The sequence below is a fragment of the Centropristis striata genome, chromosome 9, assembly GCF_030273125.1.
Source record: "Centropristis striata isolate RG_2023a ecotype Rhode Island chromosome 9, C.striata_1.0, whole genome shotgun sequence".
NCBI classification, from domain to species: Eukaryota; Metazoa; Chordata; class Actinopteri; order Perciformes; family Serranidae; genus Centropristis; species Centropristis striata.
In genome coordinates, this window is record NC_081525.1 from 33,745,539 (window position 1) to 33,772,395 (window position 26,857).

Below are 26,857 nucleotides of genomic sequence, written 5' to 3' on the forward strand. Positions count from 1 at the left end.
AGTAACACTGTGAAGCCATGATTGAATCTGCTGAGATGAACAAATATTCACTGAAAATCAGATAGAACAGCAGGCTGTTTACACAGAGTACAGGGGAGAGGTCAGGATATCAACTTGAGTTTGTTCTTATTATATTATTTATAAGTTATGTAATTAAAAACTTTTATTTTCCTCAAAAGATGTTTTTGAGTTCCCACTTCTAGCCATGATTGCATGATTCCATAGAGGTGCAGGACTTATATATTGCAGTGAAATACACGGCTACCGTGAGTAAAATGTAAAAAGAGCAAAAAAACACCGTGAAACAGCTTGGAGGTCAGAGAGTTAGGAACATTGGGCTGTTAGTGACACCTACTTTTAAGTAAAACTTCTAGTAGAGTATTTTAAACTGTATATATTTGCTGTTTTGCTGCTTTTTTCTCCACACTCACACCTCACTGACAAGTTTGGCTGCAGACGTCTCGCTGCTTGCGGCTGAAATGACCAGATCACATGACTTTAGGTCTTGCTAAAAAAGGGAATCTAATTCAGAGAGGTTAGAATCTATTCTTTACACTCCTTTTGCGAACATATTCCCAGTTATTTTAATTCTAGAAACAGAATGATATTATGACATCAACACGTAAACCTGGAAGTTGTCTATTTTAACAAGACTACAATATATCTATAGATTATGTATATGTATGTATATATATGTATATTTATTACAAGTTATATTTATTGCAGAATCACTTTGACTGTTATATTCTACCACTTCTTGTGAATTGTATCCGGCCTGGCAGCCTCTCCGTTCATTCACACGCTACAGTGAGATCTCAAACTGAAAGATGAAGAGCAGACAAACAACGTGCATTGTGGTGCAACTCTGTTAAAGTTATCCTCCGACTGAAACCACTACAAACACAGCTAGTTCCTCCTAACCCAGTTTCTCAGCTCAGGGCTGTGCAGGGGGGGGAGCAAAAAGCTGCAAAACATGAAAATGCACCACACAAGAACAGAGATCAGACTAATGAAAGTCATGAGATAACACCAGGACTCAGTGCACTGAATCACACATGCATCGCTTTAAGTTTTAGTTGAATCTGTCCATCAGAATAAGATGTTTCAGAATTAAGGTTGATCCCCAATAGGTCACTCTGCTGTGCTACTATTGAGTGCATGAGATGCCACAACACGTTTTAAAGCAGCAGTGATGTGTGAAACTGTATACTCTGCTGCACAGAATGAGAAAAAGAGGAAGCAGGGTTGATATCCTGTGGCTCGCTGCTGGTTCTCTGCACTCAGTGTGAGGGCGTTCACACAGTCAGACCTGAAGAGCTTTAAAGCTTTTTTCTCCTCTCTTCTGCCTTGTTTACAGGAGTTACATGCTGCAATCTGTCACCTGTCAGCAAATGTAAGTAGAGTTTATGTTGCTTTAAGTTGAGTTTTTAGTTTCAAACAGTGATCTGCACACAGGGGCCCAGATTTATTTCTCTTACATTTGTGTAAAATATCATTTTTTTTCTGTAGTAGAGTTCTGTTTTAGTGCGTTTCTACTTGCCCTCTCTGTGCCAGCGTTCTGCCTCCTCTGTCTGTGGGAAAGTAAGAAGACTTTTCCACTTGATGTGCACTGAGCTGAACTTGACAGTCATCCGTAGCTACACTTGCACAAATTAAGAAGCACAATGGTTGCAACAATTGTCAGGCTCTGTGTCTCGTACTCTTTCTGCTGTAGAGCGATCGTTCCTCTTCACTGTTTCTTTTAGCTTGTTTAAAGACCTCACTTGCTTCACTACTTCCCAGAAGATGAGGAGGTTTGTGACTCACAATGAGAAAGAAAAACTGCATATCATTGCCCTATGCTTTTTATTGCATATACTTCCTTCTCTTTTTCTGTTTCTGCTCTATTTCCCTAAAACAATAGCATTTATAAACTTGTCTAAACCTATAAAACATAAATGCTTTTTTCAGGCTTTAAAATTAGTTCTCTGAGTAATGACACAGAACTTAGACTATTAAGATACACGTGACCTCACTTTAATACTTTACACCCATTTCTGATCTCTTTCCTGGTCTTATCTTCCAGCAATCATAAATGTCTACAGCACTGTTCATTGGAACATGCTGAGTTACAAAGTCAAGTTACTTAAAAATAGGACGATGCATTTTTTAGCTGTTGTTCTCCAATATGTCCACCTTCTCCTGATGATGGTTTTAAAGTAAACTTAAGCTTAAATTCTCTCACACTGGCTCTATCCACACATCTCCTTCAGATAAACTTACATACATCTGCATTGATTCGAAATGTATGTTCCAAATAAAACTATTACTATATTAAAAAATGGACATTTTTATACAACTTATTAAGATTTGTTTGTTCAGCAACATTTATCCATACTTGTAGCTAAATATTTTAACTGTTTAAAAATTTATTGTCACTTTTTTTTAATCAAACTACGGTTGTGCATCTTTTAATGACACTTATTTCAATCGTTTATCCATTAATGTTACTTTTAGCTAACCAGTGCAAATGCCATAAAGAAAGGAAATTATGTCTTTACAAATATACATATTACATATATACATATAAATAAACATTGGGACATTTTTTACCAGCTTATTCAATTGCTTAATAGTCTTCAATGTTAAATCACAGTGAATTATATGTAAAAACATGTTTTACAAAAACTACAGATGATATTGCTGAATGAAAAAAATCTAGAAAGAAATCATTTAAAAAATTGTTAAAAAATCTGGCAACAGAAGTTGCCAAACACCATCATATTAACGTTAAAAAATAAAATGTTAGTTATTCTACAGATATATATTTTATAAATACAGATATTTACTTTATATTATCCATATCTTTAAAGAAATTACCTGTAAAAATAAATTACAGTTGTTTAGTGTTATTTGACAGTATATGTTTAGTGTTGATTTAACATTAATATGAGGATATACTCTTTTAACCAAGTCATAATTTCTAATTATTTAAGATACTCTACAATCTTTCCACAGACCCTCTGGTATCTGCAGAAGTAACTTAATCCCCTCAGGTACAAGTACCTCTAGTTGGGAGTCGCTGTCATAAAGAATAGAAAAATTTTAATATATCCAAAGAAAAAAACTTTCACACCTCCTGTTCTCTTCCCACTCAGCGAGCAGCTTTTTTAAAAAATTAGTTTTCTGCTCTTTTTCTGTCTCCTCTGGAGTCTTTGGGCAGGTAATCCCCAACCAGCAGCTCTCTGTTCGCTCCCTTAGACTCTCTCTCTCGCTCCCTCTCTTTCTCCACTCGCCTCCCTCCCTCCTCTTCTCCCCTCCTGCCCTCTCCTTCTTCCCCCCCTCCTCTCTTCCTCTCGCTGGGTGCCAGAGCTCCAGTGTGAGCGAGCTCCAGTTCCAGCTGAGCCTCCCCACTGTGCTGCTCGTATGGCGGACTCTCCTCTTAACAACTCCTGGCCTTCTTTCTCCAAACTCTGGATGAAGAGATGGTCCTTCAAGAGAGGTACTGACTCTGCACTTAGTTTGCACTTTGGGTTTGTTGGATGGCACAGAGAGCCGGTAGAGGTCATAAACTGGATGTAACCTCAGGGGCATGTGTTGACGGTTGTTTTTACCTGACTCGGGCTTGTGGTGAGTAACGGTTTCTTTATATTCGATGAAAGTTTATTGCAGAGTTTGGTGAGTCATTTCTAACCCTGGTGCATGGTATAAGATGTGAGAATGCCCAAATGCCACCATGCATCTGTAACTGCCAAAACCCCCTGTCTTTACTCATTGTAAAATGATCATTTAGTGCTGTAACCTGTAGAGCCTAAAACAAGGGTTTTTAAAATGATGTTTGGTGTGGCATAGTGTGATTTTACAATAAGAAAGTGATTATAAACTTACTAGTGGAGCTCTTAACACACTCATATTTTTCTGTTCATCCTTCTCTATAACACACAGAGCTTGAATTATTTCATGCTGTCTGTTCCCATGCTGTTATCTCCAGAGGAATATGATTGTTTTTCCTTTAAGACAGAGAAAGAAGCTGTGTATGACGCTTCCATTTTGCTTCAGCAGTTTGTGTCTGTGCAGCTCGGTGCTTTGAAACAGTAGTCGGACGAATTTCTGATCAAAGAGGATCAGCGAGATGACAGTTGTTTTGATGTATGCTTCGACCTCAGATCTAACAGACTCTGTGTTCTGTTTTCACCTGCACACAACATCTGTCACACACACACACACACACACACACACACACGCACGCACGCACACACACACACACACACACACACACACACACACACACACACACACACACACTCACACAAACTTGTACAGTAGTCCATGAATCATCCAAGTACTGAATGGTCACTGTGACCTTAAAACAAACACTTTATTTGAAGTATTGAATTATTTATTTACGTTATTTGAGGTGCTGGTGTAATTTATATCTTGTCATCTCTGTAGCTGTGGTGTGTGTGTGTGTGTGTCACCACAATGACCTTAACAGTACATAAAAAGGTGTTTACTGTACTAGTGTCTCCGTTAAAAATTGATTTGCTAAATCAGTTTGCCGCCTTGTCATAAACTCACCATGTACATTGTAAATAATCAGCTGAGCGAATCATAATCATATGATGCCACAGTTCCTCTTATGATTGTCATGTACTTTTGCAACCATATGTACAGCAAGCGTTGTGGTGAACATGTGCCTTAATTTCCTTATTGTCACATTTGCTCAAATGTCCTTTAACCACAAACACGGTTACGCATGAAGCTACACACATCCGTCAAACATTCTGCATTATGACATTTATGTTTCTCATACAGAATTCAGTAGAAACATACTTAAAGCTACAATATTTATATACAATCATCGAACAAACCACCCTGATATCTAAACATTTTCCATTCCATGGTTTCCTTGATAATAACCCAAATCACTATCAAGAAAACCATGGAAAATGACTAGATATCAGTTCTTAAATTAAACAGTTATGAGCTATTTTTGTTGTTATCATTATATTTGTCCAAACATAATACCTTTAGTTGTACCAGGCATTAAAATGAACAAGAAACAAGAGAAAGCAAGGGTGGTCTAATTTGACTATATATATGTATATATATATATATATATATATATATATATATACATATATATAGTAGTTTTTAGACCTTTGAATCACTGTTACTAAAATTCTATAAATAAAATACTAAACTGCTTCGTCATTATGAAAAGTTGGTATTTGAATTTGAAGCAACATTTTGCAAATGTCGCATTAAAGAAATAAAAAAGAAAAATATGAATTAGGGATGTTTCCATTAACGAGTATTAGCGAATAAACAAAGCTGCAGAAACATACTTTCGTCAGAAGATGGCAGTGTATTTTATTGCTGTAGGCTAATACGTCAGTAAACAGTAGAAGAAGTAGAGATTGTGAAAGAGAGAAAACACAACAAGAAAGAAGTCGCTAATAGCACAACTTTGGCCACCCACGAGAAAATGGAGAGAAGTCTTCAGGAAGAGGAGAAAGAAGAAAAACTTTTATGCGCATTTTTGAAAGTTTGATCAAATGTTGGTGTTTCCATCAAGCTTTTCCTATGCAAATCTTCAAAATGCTCATAAAAATTCATTGATGCAAACTAGTAACAGAGAGAATGGAAGAGGACGTAGTGAAAGAAATGCAGCAAAGGGAGCTTTGACCGGATTCAAACCCGCGCCCGCCTTGGAAAGGACTCAGCCTTAGTGGCATGTCCTCTACCGGTGAGCCACCGGGACGCCCATAGCAGTGATTCTATGAGAATTACTGTCCTGTTTTCTCTGCAGACTTGTCTTTAAAGCTCTTTGAGGTGACACACTCTGATTCGAGGCTTTAGCTTACTACATACACATGAACCTGAATTAGCTGCAGCCATGAGCCTTTGGCTACAATTAGCAAGAGGCAAAACTATTCGCAACATTTTCTCTGAAACGCTTTTACTGTCAGACTCTGACTTTGATAAGTCCATCTTCCTTTTCTGGGTTTCTTCTCAGTGTAAGCAGCTGTTTCCAAAGCTTGAATAACAACTTTTCCTTCAGGATTTTCTGTCATTGAATCAGGGTTTCACCAGGGTTTCTGCATTTATAGAGCAGCCAATAGGAATGCCCACTCTAATGCCCAGAGAAGCTGCAGAAGTCTAGTGTTCTCAGACCACTTGATTTACAATAAGCTGAAAGTTTATTACAGGTTTTATGGCTTTAAATTGTAAATTTATCCAAATAACAACTATCACAAAAAACAAACTTTTGAAAAAAAATTAGCTTATGTGTAAAAAACTCAGTAAAATAGTTTATTTATTATATGGCAATTGTCGAGCCAAGTCATGTCAATGAGTTTTATGGATTCCAAAATCAAATCTGTGTATTATATGACCCCCTCTATCCTTAGACCCTCAATTCGAATGAGGAATGAGTTTACAAAGAAAAGTTAAACTATGTACAATGTAGAGAAAAGAGGAACACTATTAACCAGATTCAAAAAACGACATGAAGTATTATGTTGAGTAAACATTAAGTGTGATAATTTATAGAGTTTTAGTTGGTGATTTAGTAGCTGATGAGCCATTAGTTGGAGTAGCAGACCTCCCTTTGTTATGTGGAGCCAAACAGTGGGGAAAACAGCTGACTATGTCGGTGCCAAAATGGTTATGAACACTCTCTCTCTCTCTCTCTCTCTCTCTCTCTCTCTCACACACACACACACTCACACACACAGACACCCACACACTCTGATGTTTTATCCCTGTGTGATGTATTAGCAGATATGAGAGGCCAACCATAAAAGGCTACAGCGGCACTACAAGACAGCATCAAGCAGCCGCTGCAGTGTCTGTACCGAGTGTCTGAGTTTACACTTAACACAGGAGAGATTTGGACGCAAACAAATTCTCCCTCCAGCGGGGACACTGCCATCCCCGCAGCCTCGCAGGAGTGATTTAGTAATATAGAAAATAGATCTACAGTGGGTCCGTCTGTGTGTTTATGTAGGAGCATCTCTGGCTGGAGTGGATGCTGCTGCTGGTTTATAGCAGGACACAGTGATCTCACTGCACAACACCATCTGAGGTCCAGGACAGGGACAGTTGCGCTCTTCCATAAAATGATAAAATGTATTTATTTGACGTAAGGCAATCAGAGAGAAAGCGTAGCTGTTTTGTGTTTAGTTTCAAATCAATATGTGAAAAGTTACTCCATGAAGCATTTTAGCATCTTTTAGCCCACAAATATATTGTTGAGTCCCAGTAATTACGTTTGTTGTTAGGTGCTGCTGTCTAGTGCCCATAGTAATAATGATGGAAGCCGAGGTGGGAGTGAGGATATGAAGTGTAAAGAACAAAAAGGTCCAGTTCTGGTGGTTGGAAGGGGTGATGGATGGGTCAAACAAACACAGGAGTTTGACCCAGGAGGCCGGTGTTTGTGTTGCCATAAGTCTGCGTTGTTATTTGAAGTTACATACAGTATGTAAATTAACTTAAGTGTGCAGTGACGCCGTGTTCTACGTCACCTAAGTAAATTCATCAGTTTTACTTATTTCTCGCCAAACAAAATCTGGTTACGCTTTATATTAAGGTCCTTGTAATAACCATTAGTTAACAAGTAATAAGGCCCTTATAAGTCCTTACATGATGCTTATTAACATTATTGTGTGTTTATAAGCTTATGTAATTGTTAATAATGGCATTACAAACACCCATGACCCACCCATTATGTCTTTTCCATGCCTTTATTAATCTTATTTTGTTTGCTTATTGATATTAAAATATACTTTATTGCTCATCTATTATAAATTAACTATAAGTTAACTATGCTTTTTGCAACTACCAGATCTAAAGCGAGAACAATGCCTTATTACTTGTTAATTAATGGTTATTAAGGACCTTATTATAAAGCGTTACCCAAAATCTCCCTAAACCTAACCAACCTTTACACCACGACATTAACTGCATGTTTAAAGTGGCTAACTTTACGTTTAGGTATGAGGATGTGTTGCTGTTAGAGAAAAAGAACATATCATCTTTGTGGTCGTATGGAGGACTTGTTGGACGTTTTTCAGCAACTGTAGGTCGCTTTCGTTTTAGTCTGATAAACTGACAGCTGACAGACAAAGTTATCTATCTGGTGAACATTAAGTAGCTAAAGAGCAAAACATCTCTCAGGAGTTGGTGAAGACCAAACTAGAGCTAAAAGGAGAGTTCATATTCAGCTGTTCCATGTCTGTTGGATGTGTAAACAAAACATGAAACTTAATTCAATTCCCTCTGTAGAGCAATTAAATACTACCATTTAATTCTGTTTGTGCTACACAACTTAAGATATACTTATACTAAGATATATATATACTTTCTGTTTCTGTTTTATAGTCCAGAGTGCCAGAGCAGCATCTCTTCCACCATTTCTTCATTACTGAAATCACAGATGACACATGTAGTGACAGCAGAATACCTGTTAAATCAGTCATGGTAAATCAGAAAATGAACATTCACCGGGGAACAGAAACAGGGTAAAATTTATTCAAGGAGAACTGAGCCAGGCCCTGTGGAGCCGGGCTGGCTTAGGCTCAGGTTCACAGGAGGCTTCTTATGTAACTTGTCGTAGCTGCGGCTCTCCCCTCCTCAGATGGGCATGGTGTGGCTGAAACCCTAACAGTGAACATGACATACTCAGACGCCTTAAGAGACTTTTCAGACACCACGAGACACCGACACGTTTGTTTTTCATTAATGTATAAAGTAAAAAATGTTCTAATGACACATTTCTTTACCTCAAAAATGTGGTTCCAAGCTCCAGATAAACCTCTGTACTGTACATTTCCTTCATATAGTGTGCACTTACTATAGTTTATTATATTATTTACCACAGGCAAGCAGCTTCTCAGGCCACTGAAAGCTCAGTGAAGGAATAATCTCCAGCTCTCCGCCACTGACATGGAGACTAATACTGGCTCACCAAGCAGTTTGCAGTGATGACAGTGGTTTGTGGCATCATGTGAATCAAGGAATCTGTTTATGCAATGGAAATGTAAAGCAGCTTTCAGTGAGAAGATGGAGCAAAGGGCTGTTACTGAGCTTTTTATTCCATCATACACAAAATAGTTGAAATTGATTACACAGGTGTGCAGCTGTTAAATCAGCTACATTTCTTTGTGTTCTTGGTTCCTTTGTTAAGTTTTTGGAATATGTTTATAACTCACAAACATCATATCCATTATCTTTCAGCATCAGAGTGTAAGCCATGTGGTCAGCCCTGTGGGGCTCCCAGTGCCCAGCTCAGTGTCCAGCCTCATGCTCCCAGCGGGACAGGGTCCTCCTCCTCCTCACTTTCCCCTGCCTCCATCGCTGAGGATGTCTTCTTTGGCAACACCAATAAAGACCAGGTAAAGCTCTTTATTCTTGATCTTTCTCCATGTTATTTTGAATATTTCCCTGTCTTTTTCCAGCCATGCTATATAGCTACCTGGCTGTAGGTATGTCAATGTCAGACTTAAATGTTTCAATGACTATTGGATAGAAAAGTTATAATACTCCTTTTGAATGTTATGAGCCCATGCAATGGCTGTCATGAATTGTTATCAGCCTCATTCCTGTGGTGCATGAGGTGCCTGTTCCACTTAATAGTATGCACAGAGGATTGTTTAGTTTCTTCAGGTTTATCTGTTATAAATAAATAAAAAGGTATGTAGTTCGGTTTCGTAAAAAGATTGTGGTTTGGATTAAATACTGAACTGAACATCCTCTCATTGGGACACTGACTTCTGTATTTAAGGAGCCATCCACCACTTCCTCCTTAACTCATAATAAATACTAACGAGTATAATTAATACTACAGGCAGGTCAGCGTCCAGACAAGAAAAACATTAACATAGCAGCCAATTGAATGTGCAAACAACGACCTTCTCATCATACTAGAAGGTTTATCAGGCCCCTATGAAGTGATATGAAGCTGATAACAACCCATTTAACCACCACCACTATGTTGACCTTTGGTTGAGAGTGAAATATTCACGGGGTTTATTGCCATAAAATTGATATTTCATTTCTCTAGTGGATGAATTTGCTTGTTGTTGAGTTTAACTAATCTCTGAACTTTAAAGCTAGCTAAATTTTGGAATTTTACCTGAGCATATAAAGACTCTGGTGATGGCTTGTCTTGAGCCACCATGAGTTTGACATTTTTGGTTCAGAATAAAGTACAACTATCAATCCCAAATGTGATCCTCAAACTTTTCATTTAGCACCACTTTATTGGGAAAACCTGCTGAATTCTGGTCAGACATTCATGTCCCCAAGGAATTACCTGGAATATCTTTGATCCTTTGACGTTTCATATAATACAATCACAAGGCCGACTTTCACTTCATCCAACACTTTGTTTTTGACTGAGAGCTTCTAGCATGACTGTAGACTTGAGTTTTGAGTTCCTTGAACTTTGGAATGCAACAGATTTTCAGAAAATCTTGTTTATCTTCTCCCTGTTTTCCCCCTCAATCCTATTCCTCCTCTCTCCCTTCTGCTTTTAATTTTTCTTGGCTCCAGGACACGTGTTCAGTAGTCAGTGACTACGACTGCCCCTGTGTGGAGACGAGCAGCAGTGTGGAGGACCTGCTGGGCTTCAGCTCTTCTCTCAGAGACTCTGAGTACTTTAAAGACCTGGAGGGAGGAATACCTGCATCCACAGTGACCACAGTCCCAGGGAGCAGAAGCCTTCCTGTTGGCCTACAGCAGTCCCTAAACACAGACAGTCCTGCAATCCCCCATCCTGTACACACTTCTCTGAGCACACACTCCCCTCAGGTCAATGCACCATCTTCCTCGTACTACATCCACCCTGCAGAGGAACCTCATCAAAGCTTTGTGGTCACTCAGCTCAGTCCCAAGTTACTGCCCGGTTGTGTCATTGACAGCGGTGACCTTGCAGGCCCTGCAGTAGGGCTGAGCTTGACAATTAATCTGAATGGACTGTTGGGATCAATGGAAACCACAAAAGGAATACCAGGATCAGAGGAAAAGGAGGAGCTGCCCAGTATGGATTTAGACGGAGAGCCGGACTTCGACAGCTTTCCTATTCTGGTCAGATCCATGTCAACGTCTCGGAGGCACAGCTGGGGGATCCCCGTGTCCCCCATCAACCTGGGGAGGAGGTAAGATGGAGGTTTGAGACCTGTCTCATTTGATTTGATAAATATAATTACACCCGAACTGCATTTGATTCATTAATTATAGATAAAGTCAAACTTCTCGCTCGACATTGCTCACAAAAAATGACAACTACAAAAAGAAAAACCCTTGCTGTGTTGTTCAGTTCAGCTCTGTGGTGGTTTAGTAAGTTGTACTTTCACAGTTTCATAAATACAGCAGCACTTTGCGGTATGAATATGTACAGTGCACCAAAATACTTAATGAAAAAACAAACCGAAACACAGCACAAAAATAAAAACAGGTTACAGTGTCTCACTCAAAAGTTGTGTTTGTTTAGATACATTTCACTGCCTGGTAACCCCCTCCCTGCTGTGTGTGTGTGTGTGTGTGCATGTGTGTGTGTGTGTGTGTGCGCGTGTGTGTGTGTGTGTGTGTGTGCTGCCAGGCTGAGTCTGGACACCAATGGCATGGACAGCGATGGAGAGAGAGAGGATGATGAGGACGGACAGAAAAGTCTCTTCCAGTCCAGCCAGCAGCAGACCTACAGCTGTACAGCATTTCCTGGAGAGGAGACAGATGGCTCCAGGCTGATGGTCCCCTGTCCAAGAGCCAGGGTCACCAGCATGGTAATAAAGCAACAGTGACACATTTTAACCTTATATGATGACCCAAACTCCAGCTCCAGCTCCAAAACCCAGTGCTTTCCACTGAAGATATAAATCCTGAATAACACATCACAGATATATATTTACAAATGCATTTGGTGTGTTTAGGCTTCACTTTCGGGGAGGCTCTCTTTATAGGGAGCTGTCCTTCTATACACACAGTCTATGATAAAAACAAATAAATAAAATATCATATACGCAACTAAGCACAACGTAACTAATGACTAATAATAGAAATAAACCACTACTAAATAACGTTTACTAAAAGTAAGGCCTAAGCCATTCAAATGTTAAGCTAAAAGCTGGAAATTAAAATAGTTTTTTAGTATTGGATAAGCAGCTAGTTCCAAAAGAGTTGGGACATTGTAAATAAAAACAAAATGCATCATATTCAGAATTCAGAGTGTATATTTACTAAAAACAAGAGTTTATCAGTTTGAGCATTAAACATATTTTTCTTCAGTTTTCAATTGAACAAATGCCATAAAAGATTAGCAAATTATTGCGTCCTGTTTTATTTTTACGATAAAGACAAAACATCCCAACTGTAACTGTAGAAATATTCAGCTCCCCTCGCTAGTTGTAGTTTGATTACTGACCAAACCAACCTAAATATTGACCGTTCAATCATATGAAGAAAATAACAATACTCATTTTGATATATCTTCAACTCGTTGATAATAAGGAAACTCTTGATAATCAGATGTATCCTTTAAGGAATAAAGCTAATGGTCTGATGGTTTGCCACAACTAGGATTTTGAAAGTAGTTAACAAAATACTTTGTATGACATGCATTATTATAATTAAGTGACCAAAAATGACTAAACATACATTTGCCAGCCACTGTTATCACGATGAGTGGAGGTAACACAGATGAAATGTGCACGTGATGTTCATGTGTGTTTATTCTTTCAGGCTGGTGGTGTGCCTGGTAGGCATCTGTACTCTCGCTCAGACATCCTCGCCACAGACGAATGTTCCCGTGCTGCACACATTTCTCATATTGTGCAGACATCTAAACAGGCTGCAAGGGCTGCAGGAGGTGGGGCCGGGAGTGTTTTTCACATATAGAGTACATGTTCGCTTTGCACACAGCAGGCAGCTGTTTTCATCATATTTAACCTTTGTCTTCTGCAGCAGAGGAGTTCGACCCTGAAGAAAACTTACATTCTACTGAAGGACAGAGCCATATGTAAGTCTATACATCACTTACATCCGCAGCTTGAGTTACAGTCGGCTAAACACCCATTAGGCTGGAATACCTATTTCCTTTCCAGAGGATGCTTCAGTCTGCAGACTGGCAGCGGTTTAATGATGCTTAAAAGAAAGAAGAAAAAAAAGATGCTCCTCTGGTTTGATTCACACGAGGGGACTGTTGATCACTTGTGTCCTGTAAATTATACCCACAGCTTTTGAATGGATCAGTGCAACAGTTCACATACTGTTCTGTTGTTGTAAATTATTATAGTCTGGTACAGCTGTCTAACTCCCACATAACAGGGGGGCTTCCCCCGTTCCCTCCCGACATTTCTGCTCCATGTCATATGTCTGCAACCTCCTCCTCCCACAGTTGTCTTTCTCAGCTCCTTAGATGGCCCCTTAGTGTGTGTGTGTGTGTGTGTGTGTGTGTGTGTGTGCTCTTACAATTGTGTGGACGCAGCAGACAAGGGAGGATTCTTCTCTAAATCACAGTTTGACACCTAGCTCCCAGCAGTCTCGCCCTCTCCTCTCCTCTCCTCTCCTCTCCTCTCCTCTCCTCTCCTCTCCTCTCCTCTCCTCTCCTCTCCCCTCCCCTCCCCTCCCCTCCTCTCCTCTCCTCTCCTCTCCTCTCCTCTCCTCTCCTCCTCAAAGCCCCCACTCAGCCTCAGTGTCTTGTTTGTCTTAGGGTGATGGTACAGAAAGTTCTGCAGGAGCTAAAGCTGTACCATGGGTAAGTAAACAGGAGAGGGAGGTCTGCTTGCTCAAATGGTCTTCAGAGCAGCAGCAGAGCCAGATTGTCACCAGACAGGAGCACTGCACTGTGTGTGTGTGTGTGTGTGTGTGTGTGTGTGTGTGTGTGTGTGTGTGTGTGTGTGCGTGTGTGTGTGTGTGTATGCATGCATGTTTTTGGCACGTGTGTTTGCATGTATGCCATCATTTCCGAAAAGGATCCATGGAACACTTTCATTTTTATTTCACAAAATCATTAGCTGACTTTGAGCTCACCCAGCTGTCTGAGTGAAACACATCACTTAAGTGCACTGTGCTTTAATCAACCATGATATACTCTGCTTTAAAGGTTTCTTATCGTTTTTTGTGGTTCATATTTTGGCCACCTTTTAACTGTTACTGAGTCTCTCTCTCCACACTCAAACCTCCTCATTGTCTCCACAGAGCGAAGCAGAGGAACAACAGATCAGACAGCAAAGTTTCAGGAAGTGTCACTTGGTACGAGTTCCTCAATAATGAGTAAGTAATGTCCTCACTGCTATTTCCTAATCGCTTAAGCTGTAGACAGTTTCACATTTATGGAAGTTTTGGATGAAAATAAATCCCATTGCTCTCTATGAGTCCTGTGTATTTGCATGAAGGTGTTCATTGGCCATCTATAACAATTTATAACCAAAACCAGAGAAGTAAGTTTTAACCTTGTGAAGTCTGGAGCTGCTCCTTAGACAATTTTCAGGCCTAAATGAGCTTTTTTTCTGTTGTAGTGTTGTCAGCACACAGAAATAATAAAAGTACCCACTCTAGTGCACTCTAGTGTTTGGATTTGGGAGAGAGTAGTTCCTTTTTAATAATATTTCTGGATTGTTTTAGATAATAGAAATCACATGGATGAATTTTGAAATTGGGCTTAGTCCTCATTTAACTGTCTGTATGATGTAAATTGTTTTCATTGAAACAGTCCAATTAAATGTATCATTGCTGCAACTTTTCTTCTCTACAAAATCACCTGTTTATAATAATGAATTTCACATGTGTTGATTTCCACATTGTCAATCACAAAAGAGTGTAACAAAAAGCCATAGATGTGTTTCTGTATATACATATGTCCTTAATATCTCAAAGTGTATTTCATTCTCTGCTTTCTCAACCAGGAATGAAGAAGAGGAGGACCGTACAGAGAAGGTGGAGAAGGGCACCAAGGTGAAGAGGACTCTAAGCTCGCTGAGGAACAGAGTGACCGGCTCCTTCAATAAAGATAAGGTAAATCTATACCACACATGGTGCACAATTTCACTTTGACCTCATAGTGCACTATACCTGAACGCCAATTGAATATACAGTATGACCTAAGTAGCACAAACACAGTTCAGTGGTGCACATGTTGCTGCACACACAAGTCACTAATCTACTTACACAAACCCTGTTATGTATCCTGCCTCTGACATGGTTATGCAGTGTCATACATAGCCCTGCAGTATGTGCCACAGTGGAGGAGAACACACAGATGTATGTGCATGTAAAGCCCTCCCTCTGTGTTTGCTTTCCTTGTTCCTCTGCAGGGTAAGAACCGAGAAAAAGAGCATCACAAAGACAAAGAGAAAGAGAAGGAGAAGGAGAAGGAGAAGGAGCGGGAATCCAAAGACAAAGTGTACAGCAGCAGAAGCATCAACAGGCATTCTTTGGTGCCGGGCTCCTTTTCCAGCTGTGCCACTTGCTCACTGTGCAGCAAGGCTCTACAGAGAAAGCATGGCCTGCAGTGCATGAGTGAGTAACACCACAACCACAGGTGTAGACCCACCCACGCTTGTTCTCAGCCTCGCACACGCTTGCACAGGTGCTCTGCTCACACACAAACTCACACCTATTTATACCCATGCTGCTACACGCATGCTCACTCACCCACTTGTTGGAGCACTCAAGCACACGGGCAAACAAATAGAGCCTCCCCCTGCACAATCACACACATCCAACATACTGACCAAGCAGAAACTGTAGTAAATCATTAAACATTCACAATTTATTCAGGAAATACTTAAATACTCTTTAAGTATAACTATTTCTGACTTTCTGACATGGTATGTGTCCGATTACAGCATTAATAATACACAACATGAGATAACAAGTTCTCACTTTGTCTTCACAACTTTTTCATAACCCAGAAGTTGATAAAGAAAGTGTTTTTTTTCTTTTGCATGTTTCTGCTGAAAAAAACGAGGCTGCTCTCTTTCAGTTCCTTTTTAATAGCATTTAACCCTCTAAAGTATTTCACATTAACATAGTCTGCAATTCTCGCTGCACATTTTTTTTCACACTGCAACATTACTGTGGTTCCTAGTTTTGCACAACTCTGCTCATTTGTTTACACGTGCTATCTCATAAATTAGCACCACCGTCTGTCAGTTGTTTATGTTAATTTAGAGCATGTCTTAACTTTGTTGCTCTGGTTAGAAATATTCTTCACATTTCCTGTTTCTTGTGTGATTTCGGTCGATTTGTCTGGACCAACCGTAGCTTTGTCCATTTGTGGGGTAAAGTTGAACAGGACATTATAACACGCTGTGGCTCCTTTTTTCTGTTTCTCTTTCGCCACTCCTTCGGCTGATAAAACTGCAATACCTAATGAAAAATATGCAAAAGTGTTTTTGAGAAGACAGTGGAAAACCCCTGATATAAGAAGTTACACTGTGATAGTACGTTGAAATAGCAGCAGTAATATCTAACTTATATTTTTTGGGGAAAAGGCCTCAATGAAATAATCAAAAGAGTATAGTGATCAAATGTTGTCTTTCAAAAAAGCTTTACATTTTTACATGACATAATTAGACATAAAATGAACAAAAACATTATAGAATGCCATAATTAATGGAAAATAAGACACACTTGATAATTATTGTAAATATAAGAAAAAAATGTGATGAAAGTAAATTAGATAACATGCATAACATAAGATAGGAGCCCTAAATGTCTCCAAACATCTTTGCTGCATTGACTAATAAAGCATCTGGTAGAAATTTGGTAGAATTAAAACATATTCCTTGATAAGAAAAAGTCCTGCCTTTAAGAATGTTACCAAAATAAAAGCAGAAAAATGTACTTTTATAAAAGTAAAAGCACTTATCATGCAGAAATGCACTATATGTGGCATTGTATGTGTCACACACACTGTGTAATTTAAATATTATTACAGCTGTGGTAATGTGTGGAAGCATTGCAATGTTGTAGAGGTAGAGCTCATTTTAAATACTTAATTACTTAATATAATAACAGATCATATTCTACCTCCAAAGTGTAGTGACTGTGAGCATAAAGTAGCATGAGATGGAATTACAGTAATATGGTAAAGTACTTAAAAATGTAAAGGTACTTAGTTATATTCCACCATAGAAATGAGATATCCCCATACTGTATTTTATTATAACAAAAATTACTGCAATTACATTAAAACAATTTAATCAAATTGGGACTTTTTAAAAATATTTATTATATATGACATTTAAAAGTGTAATTCTTGTGATATGATCTTATTAAACTGTAGTTAAAGTCAGAAGTTATTTAAGAAGTAGTACTTTTATCCTGCCAAAGGGTATTTCCTCAACATGGAACTGGACTTATTCCCCACTTCTGCTGACATTACTGTAATTCAGAGAGTGTCTTCTCCTAAACCATGTTGTCTGACGATGGAGAATTTCACATCACCAAATAAAGTTTCAAAACAAACAACAAGGAAGCGGAACTATACCCAATATCAGTACCATTTCATTTTCTTTGAATTGGCCTATTTCCAGCTGTGCAAGAAGATGAGCAGTTAGTCTTTCTTTCATGGCTGTAGCATATTAACTTTCCTCTCCTTCACTTCTGTGGGAGACAAAGGCTGTAATATGTCCAGGATATTTATAAACCCCACAGCCTGGCAGGAGGGGATATAATGTATGATTGTTTTTAATAGTGTGCTTATTAAACAAAGTTGTTCTGGCATAGATCACAAGGCTCAGGGCACCACACATCCAGTGTGATCCCGGCTGCACTGCTTCTTTTAGACATTAAACAGAAGCCAATTAGACATCTATCTCTCTTGTTCCCCTCTGAGACAATCTCCTATTTATCAAGCATATGAGAGTGATGAAGTTACAAATCGTCACACTGTTAAAATAATCGCCTTACTAATTTTTTCAAGTTTTGCAGGAAACACAAAAAACATTTATTGATCATTTCACTCAAAAAGGATGTAACAAAGGATGGCTATTGGCATAGTAATACCACTTTGCTTAAATTATGCAACTTAAGACAAATAAATGACTTAGGCAATTTTTTGAACATGCCTTTGTGACTTAAGCAAGATATGGTGACACTTTATTTTGAAGGTGTTTACATAAGAGTCACACAAGCCTGTCAGAAACATGACATGACAAGTATCATGAGCATTAATGTTACTTCAAAGTGTCATTAATGTTCATGACACATCCCATGTCATGTTTATGACACGCTCATGTCACTCTTATGTAGACACCTTATAGTAAAGTGTTACCAATATTAGTGTCAACAATAAAACACTGATAAACTAAAGTGATAACTAAACAATCTCCCTCTAGTTCTTCTCTGCTGGGTCCTTATCTGATGCCTATGAATTTGACAAACTGTCAAAGAAATGATGATCTTAAAGGGGTAAAATCACATGATCTGATCAACTGAGGATGGAGGCGATTTTACCATAGGTGGCCGGCGTCATGAAGAGATGATTTGGGCAAAAAAAACTAAACAATTTTGACAAAAAATGACATAGCCGATTATTTTAACAGCGTGACGAAATTCTAAATTTTGACACTTGCTGTACTGTTGGTCCACACACTGACAAAAGGCGTGAGAAAACAAGTGAGTGTCCCTTTAATGTGAACCAGCCCTGTGGGGATCCAGCCTGTGGAATGCGTCGTTTGTATGCCAGAGATTGTTCCCAGTCAGTGTAGGACACAAAACTGGACAAAACCAACAATGTGGGATACTTTTTGCCACTGATCCCAATGGCCGAACTGATTTATGTAGCTTACGGGTGGAGTACATTTGGCTCTGGATGCAGCTGATTCAGGGACTAGTCTGAACGGTAAGAGGAGCTACTGTAGCTGGTCTCCAGCGGGATCAGGTGGATAACTCCCGTTGTTTCGCTCAATGGACTTTTCAAGCATCCTGGCCGTTAGCTAACTAGCAGCTATATGCTAATCATAGCAAACCAACCACTCATAACGGTTTAATTTTGTGTTGTGTCGCTTGGAGTCAGTTTGTTGATCAAAGCGGACCCACTTTTAAAGTTTTCCCGATTTTAATGTATCACAAACTGGCCCGGAATTAAATCACAGTAACGTAAAGCTAACGAAATGTTAGCATCCTAATGCTAGCGCGTTAGCCTGCCAACAGCCGCTTCTATTTGAAAAACAAGGTTAGTTGGGTAAGCTTTTATTAGCTTAAAGTGATAACAACAACAGAGCACTTCGGCTCTGTTTGCCTCTGTTTCTGAATGTTGCACAACCTTCCTTCAGTTTCACTTTATGTGTCTTTTTTAAAAGTTGCTGCTGGCTGCAGACTGCATGGAGCTCAACAGGTGATTGCTGCTGGCTAAAGTTAGCTTACAAGTTAGCTTCTGTTATTTATCCGAAATCAGCTGTAAAAAAAATCTACCGGCCTGGTTGGATGTTGTCTTTAATGTGAAGGGGGAGTCAAAGGTTGGTACACGTAGCGCACAGTGACATTTGGATAGTGATCAGTTGAAGCTGCTCGGTGTATAACTGTCTCTTGTTTTTATTCTGGTGCTCCCACCCCGTTATAGTTGGCTCAGAGGCTTGAGCAGCTAACTGGCTCAGTGTTATGAAACGCCATAATCCTTAATGTGTTAAATGATGTTGTTCTTGAGTGTCAGATTCTCGCTTTTCTTACTCTTCTACTTCTCTGTTCTGACTAAGCTTTCTCTCTCACTGGGTCACATGGTGCTAATTGTGCTTGGCAGGTCCGCCGGTGCATAACAGCCCACTCCACTGACTCTGGTCTCAGCCATCTCACCCTGTTAGCACACCACTTCTCCATGCATCACTGCTCTGCCCTCCAGCATGCCTGACTCTATGGGTGTCTGCCTTTTACTAGACTCAATATCTGACTGCCTCCATGTCTCCTCTGAGTAGCTGCCAGTAGATTTTCACCTCAAAACAGGTTATTGTTGTACTGTGTACAATTAAAATTACTAAATTGGTATCTGTTATCTCTGTTGTTTTTCACCTACTTTTCATGGCATCTATTGGTCTGGTTAGTCGGGTGATGGACATAGTGTGATGGACATGGTGTGTGTGTGTGTGTGTCAGATATAGTGTGTGTATATATATATATCTTGATTACTTGATTTTTCCGCATGGATATAGAAGACAAACAATTGAAGGGATAATGTTTAAAAAAGTATTTCTATGTCATTGAAAAAAAATGGCAGACAATGTGCACAGAGTCCCTAAAGTGAAAAGCAGCCAATCCAAGGACATCCTACAAATGAAAAAACAGTTATATGTCCTAAAATCATTAGGAAGACTAACTATATTAACCTTTTTTCTGGTGCAGCCTAAACTTTACCCAAGTTCAGCATCTGTGATTATCTGTATGCTACAGGTCTTTTTTTCATAATCATGACCCTTCCTATTTGGACGAGAAATGTGACCGGCGGAGGTGTTTCACTTCGCTAAGCAAACAGCTCCCCGAGCCCCAGTTTCTCCTGTTTCACTAGATGATGTCATGGGTTGGCTGCCTGCTTCAGGGTTTGCCCCAAGTGTTGATGTCTTTGTCCCCATTGTCCCTGGGAATTAAGAGTAACCTCTTACATACTAAGGAAGCAGGTGATGTCAGTTTTTGGCTGCTGCTAGTAATACTAACAGCTGTTGTGACCTCTTTTTCACATTTATGGCAGCTGGGTTTTCTGAGAACTGTATAGGGTTAGGTGGGTAGAGGGCACACATGGTTTTAACACAGGTTTGTTCTATTAAAAGAATAGTGTAAGGAAACCACCGGAAATGTCAGCTTAACCTACATTTCCAAGTTAGTTTCACTTCAGATGGTGGCACCACACCATTCAAAATTACTCCGTGAGAGACTATTATGTTTGTCTTCACAAACAAGAAGTGGTTGCATGCTGTTTTAACCCCCTTATGGCTTTAACTCAACAGTGCGAGCATGTTTACTTGACTATCACTTCACCTAAAATCAGATGCTATGGCTCAGAGAACACTTCACACTTGCAGTAGCCTACTTTATTTAAAATCTTTAATTGAAACAAAAGCAATTTTGATGTATTAAACCGTATTAGTTCAACTCCCTGTTGTTTGATATGCTTAATAGCTACAAATCATGTATTGACAACAAACCATATTTTAGGGAGTTCATATACATGTGCCCATGTTTGTGCATGGGTAGGTACACTGTATTTTTCCAAGCAATTGTTGGAGTAAGCTCCAAAAACTGAAAACAAAGATTTCATAAAAATGATTAAGTTATTTTCTTGCATTAAAAGGATCCTGCTTGGCTGCCTGTCTAAAGGTGCAGATAGATAAGAGTGTCCTTGTACACCAGCAAGGAGAGTTTTACTGCAGAATTCAAACATATACACAATATTTTTTTAGGAAATGGTTATCAGTAATGATAAGTACACATCCCATTCCTAGTTAATGTAATGAAACTTGCAAAACGGACAGTCTTTGATATTGCAGTTATACAGGCACAATCTTGAACCCAACAGTGTTTTAAGGCAGTTTGATTTACAACTTTTGGCTTGTGTGTCCTGATGTATGAGTTAATGTTTCCCTTGAAGAACCCACCCTTCGCTATCAGCAGTCCAGTCTTCTTTTCCCGTGAGATAACATGAGGCAACACATTCTCTCTTTAGATGAAAGCATTGAGCCGCAGGTGATTTTTAACTTGTTTTGATATTTTATTTCATATATACTGTCCAAAGGGGTGGAACATTTCTGGTAAATTCCAGAAACTTTCCACTGGAAGTTAAGCTGGGGAATTTGGAGAAATATACCAAATCGGAAACTTTCCATGGGAATTATGGGAATTACTGGGAATTTATGGGTATTAACTGGAAATTGGTCATTTAAATGAACTCTATCATATTCAAACATAAATATAAATATTTGTCATTTTGTCATAAGCAGACATCAATGCGAATTAATACAATTAAAAAAACATTACATTTGAACAGATTTATTTGTAAGTGGAACTTTATCAAGTTTTAATTATTTTATTGAACAATCAATTCTTTGGTTGAACAACCAAACATGATTGTTGAGTTAAATATTACTCATATTAATATATCAATTTTGCCCCCTCCCCCTCAAAAAAATCCACAAAAAGTCCCATGCAATGGGCTATGTGCATGTGATTGAGGAATAGCATTATATTATATCATATATATGTATATATTCAAGTGTACTTGCGTGAAATCTGGTTGTTTTAGTCAAGTATTTTATGTTAAAATATATTTTCCCCAACTATATTAAAGTTCAATGTTAAGGGCCAACTTTCAATTTTGTAAATTTCCAATTTATTCCCATTAATTCCCGTTAATTCTTTGAAAATGCTTCATGGAATTTTGTAACCCTGCTTGTGCCCTAGGCGTTTGCATTTCTAGTTAAATAAGTGACTCACTGATCTGTGCACTGTACGCCCTGTGATAGCGTAGCTACCAGTCAGCAGATGTTTGGTGTGGCGGTGGTTCTGTGTCCCGTGGATCAACTCTAAACCACAGTGCTGCTGACACGAAGGTGTGACTGCAACTTATCACATTTCTCAAGAGTAAGAGCTGGTGGACGACACTCGCCCACTACGTCCACATGATGACGTAAACCACAATGACAATATGTACTGGCCTGCTGTCTAAGTTGTGTATACTTTGTTCTGCCTTTTTTGCTAATTTTCTGGTGCAGAATTGCCGACCAATGCCGAACGTCGAGGTGGTCTGAAGCTGCAAAGAGTCACTGCTGATAAGCTGTGTGATATCAGCAAACAGAAAACACAGGGTCCTTGCTTATCTCAGGATAGCTTTTTCCTTCTCCTTAAGCACAAATTCTTGTGAATGCAGTTTATAATCACCTCTACTACACATTCCTGAACAGAAATTGCTTACATTTGGGTTTGTCCGTGATGACTTCAGGGGATGTTGTCGCAATGACATGGCTTTTTATTCCATCTATCTTCTCTTATCTGTTCCTGTTCTGAGCAATACTTTCCCAGCCTTTCCTGCTCAGGGTGGTTGCTGGAGATGTAATACTGGTTTAATATACTTTATTAGACATTGAAGGCTTGTTGTGCTTCTTGTCTGAAAGAGCCAGGCTGGCAAAGGGACTGGAATTTAGCTTTTTACTTGGAGCTTGACTGCTGATGAGTTTGTTGACTTTCCGACTTTTGTCCCTGTATTCTCCATCTAAAGGTAAAAAATCTAAACCTAGTGAAATCCAACAAGGCCTAACTGTCTCTATCTGACTAATTTGTTTGTATATATTTTGTACACAACTCTGTGTTTACATTGGGATTCAGTGGGTTGCACTGGTCCATAGTAAAGTGTAGCAGTTCAGTACTGCTGGACCCAAGTCAAAAGGGGGACACGGCACTGCTGGTGAAGATTATTCAAAAGCCAGTTTCTGTTTTCTTTTCCTTCAGCTCAGCCAGCAATTGTTCATTTATTACCAGAGGGAGCGAGACTGAGGGGGTAGCTTAGAGATTATGAATGAAGTGAAATAATAAGAGTAAGCGTGGTTAGGGCTGACTACATTACATACATTACACTCAGACTGTCAAATATAAAGGACTCACATTGCATATGCAACTATTTATTTTTATTCCTCCTCACTTCAATCGCACACAAAGATGATTATCTGTCACGGCTTCATGTCTTTACTGCTCAGGAAGAAAAGATTTGTCATTGTGTCCATTGAACCAGCACACAGAAAGGCAAGCAATAGAGGTCTTTACAGCAGCTAGTGGAAGCTGCTGGTATGGGTCATGTTTAAACTGTGTTGTTCACAGGAGTGCCACCTTTGTCAACAAGCTATGCAGCCAGATTCAAACAATCACCCCACTGCCTTGTGTCTCATGTAACATGGTAAACGTGAAGGGGGCAGGGACGGGGGCAAAAGTTGATTTTATGTTCACGTTGTTAATTTCTATATGCAGTAGCTACCAGTAATGTTTGAGTCAGTTTTTCAGATCCCTAATGATTCTACACGAAATAATTATTTTTGACATTTGTTAAAATGGCAACATTAAGAACCTATTTGTTCTAAAATATGAGCATTTTAATAGCAGTGAATCATAATTCACACCCACAAAACATTGACGCATGTTTTTGTCTGATTCTAAATTCAGACATTTCGGTATTTTCCGGTATTGAGTGACCTACTTGATGCAGTCAGCTGAAGTCTGCTTTCTACTAATAGCTGCATTAGATCAGGCTGTTAAACTCACCAACCCAGTTTCCACTGATCAACCTCTATACAGAGAAGCACCTCTCATTTTAGTGTGCATATGTCTGCATACATCTGTACGTGTTTTGCATTGAAGGCCATGTGTTTCTTGTCCATGTCAGCCTGGTTATACCTGGCTGGATTGGGATGAGACTTTGCATAGTGATAACTTCATTTGTTTAGCCAGCTGAGTCTAGGAAAGGCTGCTGTTGCTTACCTTATACAGTATGTAGTCAGGCTGAGAGATTGAATTGTTTTGTTTGTCCAGTAATTGAGTAGAGTACAGAGGGGAGAACCTTTTGCCTGAGGTATGTTTTTCCAAAACAACTCTGGTTTATATCTGTGTTAATCAGCAGAGATACAATCAGTCATGTCATCTAAACCTGACAGCAGTTCCTTTGTTTTCCATACAGGGAGTAAAGTAGACAAATAGAGGAACCTATTACTGAGATAAAAGGAGTTCCTGACCTGCCTAAAATGTGAGTCTGTATCTTGTATGAGAAAACAAACAGGAGAGATTCTGCTGCACCAATGACACGAAGCCAGAAGTGATTCTTTGACTTGATGAGAATACTTGTCTGAAAACAAACACTTGACTTGGTTATTGATAGCGGCGGCTGCCTGCAGGCTTTCGTTTCAGCACCATTGCAGTGCTTTGTTTGAGTCACTGCCTTTAACTTGATGCTGCCTTCGGGGAGCTGTCGGGTTGGTTTTGAAATTTCAAACTTTGTTTACCATTTCATTTCCCGTCCGTATTAAATCCAGAAGCCACCGCTGTTGCTTCTGTGTACTGACTCTGTGCTCTCTCCTGTCCTGCTGTTTTTCAGATTGTGCTGTGAACGTTCACAAGAGCTGCAAGTCTCTGCTGGGTGAGTGCACCAGCAGCAGGAATAAGGTAAACACTACACTGGAGGACAGAAAAACAGGGACGAAGGCTTTAGTAAAGTCCTAATGCCTTGACATTGTAATTTGTTATTTAACACACACACACATATATATATCTATCTATATATATATATATATATATATATATATATATATATATAGATAGATAGATAGATAGATAGATAGATAGATAGATATGTGTATACATACGTACATGTACATACATATATCACACATGTATACATACATACATGGTCCGACAATCCATCAGCAGCACAGATAATGAATTTGAATTAAGTGAAAAAAGAGACAATACTAAAAAAGAACAAAGGCTCTATTGGCACAATACTTTCTTAAAGCAACTACAAACAATTTTAATTTTGTATTGATATTTGACGTCTTAAGAGAGACCATTGTGGCAAGAAAATGACTGTGTTGGATTACAAAATCCAAATTTGTCTAGTGTTACTGCAAAACATTTCCATGCTTTTTTGCAACATGTCACTTTCAAAATACACTTAGTGCACCTACAACCACAGCTCATGCTTTCTCCACATAGCCCATGCTTTATGCTCCGTAGTTACATTTCAGGTGGTGCTTTAGAGGAAACCTCTATATAGCACCAAAGCCTCCACATGTAGCGAGTGGTCCACCTCAACAGAGAAGCATAAATCCACTTTTGGCAGGGAGAGATGTGCATTCACTCAGGGTCTGGGCATTTAAGACAGCTCGACTGAAGATTACTCGCCTCTGTCCACTCTCATGAATCTGCCTGAGATGAACTTTGCTTGTTAAGGCCATGTGAGCCGTCTCCTCCTGTAAAGAAAGTACAGTAACACTGTGCAATTTTTAGGCATTTTGTAATCTGTCACTCAGCTGATAAAAACGTGAGAGAATGGCCTTGAAAAAATGTTGTTTATTTTCTTCTCGCAGAGAGAGTCTCTCCCGAGGACTGGCTCATCAGGATCTCCTTACCTTGGTAAGCAGAGCGAGCATGTGCACATGTTGCCCTTGTAAATCACACTGACCACAGTATCGGATGAAGGTGGATGGAGGGGATTCTTTGATGCTTTAGTCCCAAAGGGTCAAATTAAAAAGCTTCTCTTGTGGTTTGCAGAGGATTAGATTGATGAACTTTATATCCTCTTAAGATAGAATTGTGTTTTTCCTTTCTCTTACTGTATGTGTGTGTGTTTGTGTTTCTGTATGTGTATGTCTGCCCAATGCTGAGCTTTCTTTTACTTTTTTAAACTTATTTTTCTTTTCTATCTGTTTTTGTATTGAGTTTTTATTACTATTTTATTGTTTTACTTAGTATTTTATTGTTTTTATTGTTTTTATTTATTATTAACTATTTGTGTATGATTTTATTCTATTTTAATAACTATACGGCACTTTGGTCAACTGAGGTTGTTTTTAAATGTGCTCTATAAATAAACTTTGACTTGACTATAATTGGGGCAAGGCTAATCCTAACCCTTTAGGGCATCATAAGTTTGTTCATACTGCATCATAGATGTGGGCATGAAAAACAACGTCAGTGAGTCACCAGCAATTATAAAGTATTATGATTATTGTTATAAGCATTGTGCATATTCACGAGTGCTTCTTGCTATAATCATACCATGCTATAAGCAGATTATAACACATAAGTATGTTTATCATGCATTTTAGACATGGGCTTCATAACATTTCTTCTATTTGTAAAAGGTTGTGTTAGTGTCATTTGACTTGCTACTTTGATACATTTTAGA

General features: G+C 39.0%; 2 protein-coding genes across 2 annotated transcripts in view; both read left to right on the forward strand.

The window, feature by feature from the left end:
* Positions 1 to 10,831: 10,831 nt before the first annotated feature.
* LOC131977190 (splicing regulatory glutamine/lysine-rich protein 1) lies at positions 10,832 to 15,506 on the forward strand. Its single transcript, XM_059340390.1, has 7 exons — positions 10,832 to 11,141; positions 11,585 to 11,765; positions 12,721 to 12,847; positions 12,946 to 12,997; positions 14,179 to 14,253; positions 14,886 to 14,994; positions 15,294 to 15,506. The coding sequence occupies exons 1-7, from the start codon at positions 10,972 to 10,974 to the stop codon at positions 15,504 to 15,506; spliced, it is 927 nt and encodes a 308-aa protein (XP_059196373.1). The 5' UTR covers positions 10,832 to 10,971.
* A 3,152-nt stretch (positions 15,507 to 18,658) lies between these two features.
* arhgef18b (rho/rac guanine nucleotide exchange factor (GEF) 18b) overlaps positions 18,659 to 26,857 on the forward strand; it is a 32,457-nt gene continuing 24,258 nt past the window's right edge. The window contains exons 1-3 of the mRNA XM_059341155.1: positions 18,659 to 18,829; positions 25,046 to 25,113; positions 26,037 to 26,082. The gene's annotated coding sequence lies outside the window, so the exon portion shown is untranslated. The remainder of the gene's footprint in view (positions 18,830 to 25,045; positions 25,114 to 26,036; positions 26,083 to 26,857) is intronic.